Source organism: Brachyistius frenatus, unplaced genomic scaffold, assembly GCF_029030835.1.
Source record: "Brachyistius frenatus isolate BFR_SWC_R1_liver_20210118 unplaced genomic scaffold, ASM2903083v1 Contig_365, whole genome shotgun sequence".
NCBI classification, from domain to species: Eukaryota; Metazoa; Chordata; class Actinopteri; family Embiotocidae; genus Brachyistius; species Brachyistius frenatus.
In genome coordinates, this window is record NW_027210964.1 from 116,772 (window position 1) to 124,544 (window position 7,773).

The 7,773-nt window shown below is 39.7% G+C and overlaps 1 protein-coding gene across 1 annotated transcript; it reads left to right on the forward strand.

Annotated features, from left to right (window-relative positions):
* The first annotated feature begins 911 nt into the window (after positions 1-911).
* Positions 912-6,149, forward strand: arv1 (ARV1 homolog, fatty acid homeostasis modulator). The gene is made up of 5 exons (XM_069724229.1): positions 912-1,039; positions 1,823-1,942; positions 2,043-2,199; positions 3,017-3,241; positions 4,295-6,149. Exons 1-5 carry the CDS (start codon positions 944-946, stop codon positions 4,420-4,422), a joined length of 726 nt encoding a protein of 241 aa, XP_069580330.1. The 5' UTR covers positions 912-943; the 3' UTR covers positions 4,423-6,149.
* Positions 6,150-7,773: the final 1,624 nt, after the last annotated feature.

Sequence of the window (7,773 nt, forward strand, 5' to 3'; positions counted from 1 at the left end):
ATTTTATATATACATATATATATATATAATATGTATTACATATATATAATATATATATAAAAAATAAAATATAAAAAAATATATATATATATGTATATATATATATAGGAAATCACCAGAGCAGAACCACACAGCCCAACAGATTTCATGGTATGATTTTCCTTCATCCTGTTCAACTACATCTCTTTAATAAACTGCAATAATAATAATAAAAGTTAATTAAAAAAAACTGGAACAATATGGATTACCATTACAAGCTAAATTAGCAAAGAATATTTGTAATATTAGTATTGAGATTAATGTTATTAAGATTACCGTTTAGAGCAGGGCCCACAAGAAGTTGCCCTTCTGGATAACTGCTTCATTTTTTTTTTTTTTACCTTTAACGAATATGGATATGGACTTGCTAATCACCTCATGTCTGCTTGTAATGGTTTTGATACCATTTTAATATGCTCATCTCATATTTTGCTGCCTAAAATTGATACCTTAAAAGGTATGGTTAGTTTATTCCATTGGCATCCATTAAGAGTTATAGCCATTAATTGGTTAAATATTCCTATCCGGACCCTTTTGCTGTTACGTTTTAGTAGCCCTGGTTAAATTAAATTGTATTCTACGTTTAGTTTTGTTTGTATATGAGTTGTAATAAAGCACCACAATTAAAAAATTTATTTAAAAAAACATTACATATCAAATTATCTGTCCTCTTCAAAACACGTCAAAAATTGTCAAAAATATGAAAAGCGTGGCGCGAAACTACCCCCCCCCCCCCCAAAAAAAAAATCGTATTAAACATCACAAAACATACAATTTATGAAGCCAAGCCTTCAAGACGCTGACAAAGCTGCACTTTTATTTTGAAGGCGGCTTTGCGCGAAACCGATCTTACTTCCGGTGTTATTGTCTGGCATGCCGCTCATATCCGTTCACAGGTGGAAGAATGGCGACAGAAGTATTTCGATGTGTTGAATGTAACGAAAAGGCAGCGGAGCTCCACCGGGATTACAGTAACGGTATCCTGAAGATAACGATATGCGTGAGTTCAATATTAATATCTCGGTTTCCAACCGTTAAATGTCTGCGTGTGATGAAATATAAAACAGCCCTGTTCTCTTCTTACTCCTTTCTTAAAACTACATTATGTTGTAGCAGGATAACTTGGCTAATATTAATTTCATATGGTTGTTGTTGTTTGTTTGTTTGTTATGTTTTTTTTGTATGTTGTCCAGTGCGTTTACAGATTTTGACTTGACAGGATTTTTTTTTTTTTTTAAAGAATAAGAACTTTATTGAACAAGATGTCAATTTACAACCAGTGGAGACAAGTACTCATTATTGCAATGTGGAAATAATAAGACGGTAGGATAACTGATAACAAAAGTAAAAAATAAATAAATTAAAAATAAACAAATATAGGTGGATTTAAATGCATACAGTCCCCTTAATGCAAAAATATCACAGGAGAAAAATGATGTAGGTATAAAAATAGCATATTATTCCTCCTTACAGTTGGACAGTTTTGTTGTTTTTCTCAGTTTTAATCCGTTTGAGTCTTTAATATAACCTTTAAATTCACCCAAAAAAAATCCGGTGAAGTTTTGGGGGGAGATTTTTGTCATAGAGGATTAATACATTTATAATTCACTCAAAATTATGCAATTTTTTTAATGTTTAAGATACGTGATAAAAAAAAATTTACAAACATTTTTTTTTAATATTTACATATATTTTACCCCCATTACACATTCTAGATCAGAAAATAACAGAACGTGTACAATGGTTCAAATAAATGTATTAATGTATTGTATTCACACTCCAGGCGTCCTGCCAGAAGCCGGTGGACAAGTACATCGAATACGACCCGGCTATCATCCTCATCGACGGCATTTTGTGCAAAACTCAGGCTTTCCGACACATTTTGTTCAACACCGGCTTGAACGCAAGTCACGTTTTGTTTTTGTTTTTTTAAATTTTAAACTTGATTTAATATGCGCACAAGTGACATTAAACTTACACGACTTTTTTTCCACGTGTTCCAGATCCACTGGAAGCTGTGCGTGTTCTGCCTGCTGTGCGAAGCCTACCTCCGGTGGTCGCTGCTGCACGGCTCGGAGCGGAGCAGCAGCGACCCCGCCGACATCATCAGATACACCAAAGAGTGGGAGTTTTACGGCATGTTCGGCTTGGCCGCCCTCGGTAAGATGACGGAAGCGTCGGCGATATTATAACGTGGAGAATAAGAGCCGTCCGTCGCACGGGGACACGAGGATGTTCAACCAAAAACATTGCTTTAACTTGACCGATAAGGAAAAAAAATATGGTTAATTTCCTTCGTACATTTTTCCAAGATTTCAATGTGCCGATCATTCATTAAATTTATGAAATGTCAGAAAATAGCAGGGGGAGGGGGAAACGCCCCTCACGATGTCAGAGCCCCCCAAAAAAGATCTTTTCAAAATGGTTTTAGTGCGAAAAAACAGTCAAAAATTAAAAGATATGCGTTAATGAAATGAGGAAGAATGCGAATTCCTGAATTTTTTTTTTTTTTAAGCAGATATTTGAGAATTTTTAAAATATTTTTGTGTGATTAATGGCTGAATAAATGCTTCAAATATGGTTAATTTCCTTCATACATTTTTCCAAGATTTCAATGTGTCTATCGTTCATAAAATTTATGAACCGTCGAAAAATAGTAGAAAAAAACGCCCCTCACGATGTCAGAGCCCCCAAAAAGTTTTTTTCAAAATGTTGATTTTAGTCTGAAAAACGTTCAAAAATGAAAAGATATGCGTTAATAAAATAAGGAAAAATGTGAATTACTCAGATATTTTTTTTTTTTAAGCAGAAATTGGAGAATTTTTAAAAATATTTGTGTGTGATTTAATGGCTAAATAAATGATTCAAATATGGTTCATTTCCGGGTTAAATGCCCTTCATGTTAAAGATCTACCACGCTGACTGTATTAGAAATATCTGTTCACGCTGCGCGACGTCTTTCCGTCGGACCCTGCAGAGCTGTCGGCGTTCTGCGGCGCCGTGCTGTGGTTCCTCTGGCTGGTGGTGGGCCGCCTGCGGGGGGGAACCGTGGAGCTCGGCCTGCTCCTCAGAGCGCTGCTGCTGTCCTGCTACGGCAAAGTCCTCCTCATCCCCGCCGTCATCTGGGAGCACGACTACTCGCCGCTCTGCCTCGGCCTCATCAAGCTGTTCGTGCTCACCTCCAACTCCCAGGCCATCCGAGGTAGGAGGACGTCATCTGGCAAAACAAATAAATAAATGTAATGTTCAGCGCCACATCTCGAGAACGCCTCGAGGGAATTGGGTCAAACTTGGCAACGACAAAAAAAACCATTCACTTGACACCAGGGTTGATTTTTTTTTTTTTTTTTTTTTTTAGAGTTTGGTGATAAAAGGTCAAAGGTCAAGGTCACAGTGACTCTCCCCCCCTCCCCCGATCCGACACATTCACATAAACACGATATCTTCGAGAACGCCGCAAGGGAATTGGGTCAAACTTGGCAAAAAAAAAACATTCCCTTGATACCGAGGATGTACTGATTCAATTTTGAGGGGCAAAGGTCAAAGGTCAAGCTCACTGTGACCCCACAACTCCCCAATTCGACACATTCACATAAACATGATATCTCAGGAAACGCCCCGGGTGGAATTTCTTCAAATGTGGCACAGTCGTTCGCTCGGCCTCAAGGGTGAACTGATAAAGAGTTTGGGGGGGTCAAAGGTCAAAGTTCAAAGTCACTGTCAACTCACGTCCCCCCTCGTCTGGACAGATATGCACGTAAACTACAAGTTGAGCGGTCGGCGGAGGCATTCGACCACTAGGCGGTAATCCTAATCTGGATTAAGACGTTTCCAAATCCACTCAATAAGAAAGTAAACACGATTTCAGGAGAGATTAGGAGCAACTGTTGCACCGGACAGACGGTTTCCCTCGAGACATCGGGGATATTCCGCTACGTCGCTTTTTAAACACCATTTGAAGGCACCGGCAGGTGTCAACTGTCTCTCGCGCGTTACATAACACCAGAAGGGTTCGGTCCACGTTTCCCGTGCGGTGCAAGTACTTCTTTAGCGACAGCGTGTCCCTGAAATAGAAAAGATGCTGGTCGTGTTTGGCGGCCGGCCCGCGAGCGGCGAACAATGAGACGTCGTCGAGGGATTTACGGTCCGCTGCTCTGATGAGAGGTTGGTGTATTTAACGTGAAGATAAGAGCCTCATTTATACTTTTCCTGTCCTTTTTTTTTTTTTGTTTTGTTTTGTTTTCCTCCTCTGCAGTGATCCTGAACAGCAGTAGACGTCTGTCGCTGACTGCCGTGTGTTTAGGCCTGCTGTCGGAGACCTGCGCCGCTCAGGCCTGTAAGAAGTTTCCGTGGAGCGTCCAGGACATGTTGACGTTTCAGTGACGAGTCGACGGACTGAAAGCTCGGTTTATCTCAGGGATGAACAACAGACTGTGGAAACGCACACTTCAAGGACGTCATATTTTTGAAGTGGGATTCTTCTTTTTTTCTTTTCGTTTGCGGCTCATCCAAGCGTCACTTCCTGTGTGGTGGTGACGTAATTGCGTGACGTTGCTCAAACCGAGACTAAAACACGGCACAAAAGATGTTATTTTATTTTTCTGTTCTCTTTATAGAGAAAAAGACACATCTTCATTTTGGAGAGATTATTTTGCCATTAAAGGTCCCATATTTGACACTTTTACAGTCTTTTATTTGCAGCTTTTCTAACGATAAGATATATTTTTTGTGCTTTTAGGTATAAAAAAAAAACTATCTCAGTGTAGTTTCACATCTCTCTGAAACTCAAACAAAGAACAGGCTGTTGTGTGTCTGTCTTTAAGGCGCTTTGATATCCTCTCTTCTGATTGGCTGACTCTTTCATGAGTGAAACACGCCCAGTGTCGCAGGGTTTTTCTTCAATCTTGTAGCTTTGCTGGCTCTGCAACAGAAACGACCGCTTGGTGTTTTCCTGCCACATAAAAGGTGGACATATGGCATAAGCATGAGTTTGTGACATCACAAAGTTAAGGAAGTCCAAACAGCACAGTTCCTGAATGCAGTCTGTGTAAATCCTTCTGAGCGTTTTGACACCGTCACAGAATTTATTTAAAAAAAAAAATATATATATATCACTTGGACCTCCTTTGCAGTCCGATAAGAAACAAGAAATCTGAATTTATACAACATGGGACCTTTAATTATGGACGGCAAGAAGTCCCGATTTCGAAAAAAAAAAAAAAAAAAAAGACACAAACATTGAGCCTGAGGTTGTAGTTTGTCTATAACTCCCTCTCTGTTTGGACAGGACCCAGGCAGCGCTCTTCACATTCCTCCGCTCATCGGGGAGATTGTTTACCTCGACTCGCACGCACACACGTAAAAAACACACACACAAGTATTGTAAACTGAACTTGAATGACTCTCCATTTATTTTGCGCAATGCTAAAAGCTCATATATGTGCCAGTGTGACAGAATAGGGGCTGATAATTACCAATATTAGGTTTTGATAATGTCATTAGAGCTTCAACAAACAAAACAAAAATTCACTTTTGTTTATTAATACATAAAATATTCTTGAAATAGTGACAATTTAGTTTTTCATATGTTCTCAGCGTTTCGGATGCTTTATTGAACAAATATTAAGAGAAGTTTTTTTTTACATCTATCTGCCTTATAAAGTCTGAGAACTCTGTTGCTGTTCAAACAGGTTGTTTTGTGAAGCAGCATTCACAGACTGTCCTTTAATTACGGCCCATTAAATCAAAGAAATTCAGCGTAAAAAGAGTAACCGAGGCTACTTATCTTCTTGATGATGCTAATGTGTGGATTTCTCCAAGAACAGTGAAACTTTTAGCTCCTTAAAATGAAGGGCTGTGCACTCTTATATAATTTAAAGCTGCCTTTCTATTCACTGAAGACACACTTTCCAGCTCTAACTCCTAAATATTATCATGTCCCCGTGTTACAAATGGAGTTTTATGACAGAATTAAAAAAAATAAAAATAATAATTCTGTGATATCAAAGTAACCATCTGTATTTTTTTTTTTTAACTTATGTTGGAAATGTGAACGAGAAATGATGTTAAATTAAGACGTGAGAAAAATAAACTTTATATTTTTAACGTGACAGCCCAGATTTGGACTTGATTGTTGAATGTTTGTGTCTGAGTTGGTATATGTGCTTCCTCCACACGTGACTGCCTGTCATTACACGCCTGTGAATAGCTGAGGAGGACAGCGCACTGATGTGGAATGTTTTGCCGAAGTGTCCTCACCCTGGGTGGATCCGCAACGCACAAGTCCGGTTCATCCTGCGCTTTTCTAAAGACAAAATAAACTCGTGTAAAACGCGTCAACATTCTGTTCTGCCAATTCGTAGAACCACGGATCCTCGTTTCAATAAAAACAGCGATATGTGTGGGACCTCGAATTGATTAATTTGTCCTCTATTAGTACAGGCTGCACCCTGTCTGGTACTTCTGCCACTAAAAATATTTACAATGCAACTGTAGAGGGAAATTTCAATCCTCTGTTCACATACTTTTGAATATCTATAACTTTTGGAAGTGAAAATATGAAAATTTGCATTTGCAAACATGTTTTTTTATTCAACTTTTTTGTTCCTTCTTCTGCATATTATCACAACCCAAAGCGTGAAATAGACACGCCCGTCCAACTAAGGCAAAACGTGAGATAGCCACGCTTTGGCCTCTCTAGGCGTGACAGTTTGACACAGCGTGGATATTTCACGTTTTGCCGTGATACCGGGTTGTGTGTTCAGATACAGAGTTCTACATATTTAATTTTGTGTTCCGTCTTAAACTCCTTAAATTGAAGGAGAAAAGTACAAAGAAGCATAAAAATAAACATTTGTTATGTCGCCCTGACCACTGAGAGTTAAATGTGAAGTTCGGGAAGCGTTGGTTAAATTCCTGTGGCATGCTGTGGTTTAATTTTACTAATCAGATTACTGCAGTCACCTCACAGACATTTCCCAGGTCTGGACCAGTGTGGGAGCCGAGCGCTGGAGCCGGAGGGTCAACCAGACTGAAGTCAGTTCACCCTCCTGTGACACTACGCTGGAAGAGAGTTATTTTACCTTATAAGTACAGACTGATGTCCGTTTTTCATTTATGAATCCATCCATAAATGGTTTTGAGAGCTAATATGCTGATGTTCATTTTATTAGGTTAGTGTGTGAGCACCACAGACTGTATGTTAAAAGTGTTCGTAGCTTCCGGGTCTGAAAAATGAGGCGGATGCGGAAGTGCCTTAAGCTGCAATACCACCGAGTGCCACTAGAGGTCGGCTCCAAAACGCCTCCGGCTCCATAGATTCCCATTCATCTTCTCTCATGAAATTTGGAGTCAATCATTTTTGTCCGCGAGTTATCTCGGTGTTGTTAGCTAAAGCTGCTCCTTCTTATTAGTTTTACTTGCGGTCCATCTGAAAATAATCCGTCATTAGTTAGAAAATAAGCCTAAAAAAACATCTTTTTGGAGGGTGTCTCTGTTTGATTGACAGGCCTGTGGTGCAGTCAGGTTACAGCTATCGGTGGGTAGTATCATCGGGTTTTCAGTCAGATGGCGCCAGAACCTCTCCCCCACCCCACCCCACCCCACCCAGCTCGTCCAAATATGGTCACTTCCTGCTCCAAACCGCTCCGAACAAGCAAACACGGCTCCGCCTGATATCCGAACTGAAGGCTTCATAACGGCCATTCACGAAGTTAGTACAATTCACGAGGGACA

Excerpts from the sequence above, each read along its gene's own strand:
- arv1 (XM_069724229.1), top strand. The coding sequence starts at position 944 with ATGGCGACAGAAGTATTTCGATGTGTTGAATGTAACGAAAAGGCAGCG. Across the intron at positions 1,943-2,042 it reads TGTTCAACACCGGCTTGAAC|ATCCACTGGAAGCTGTGCGT; the intron begins GCAAGTCACGTT and ends CACGTGTTCCAG. Across the intron at positions 3,242-4,294 it reads CAACTCCCAGGCCATCCGAG|TGATCCTGAACAGCAGTAGA; the intron begins GTAGGAGGACGT and ends CCTCCTCTGCAG.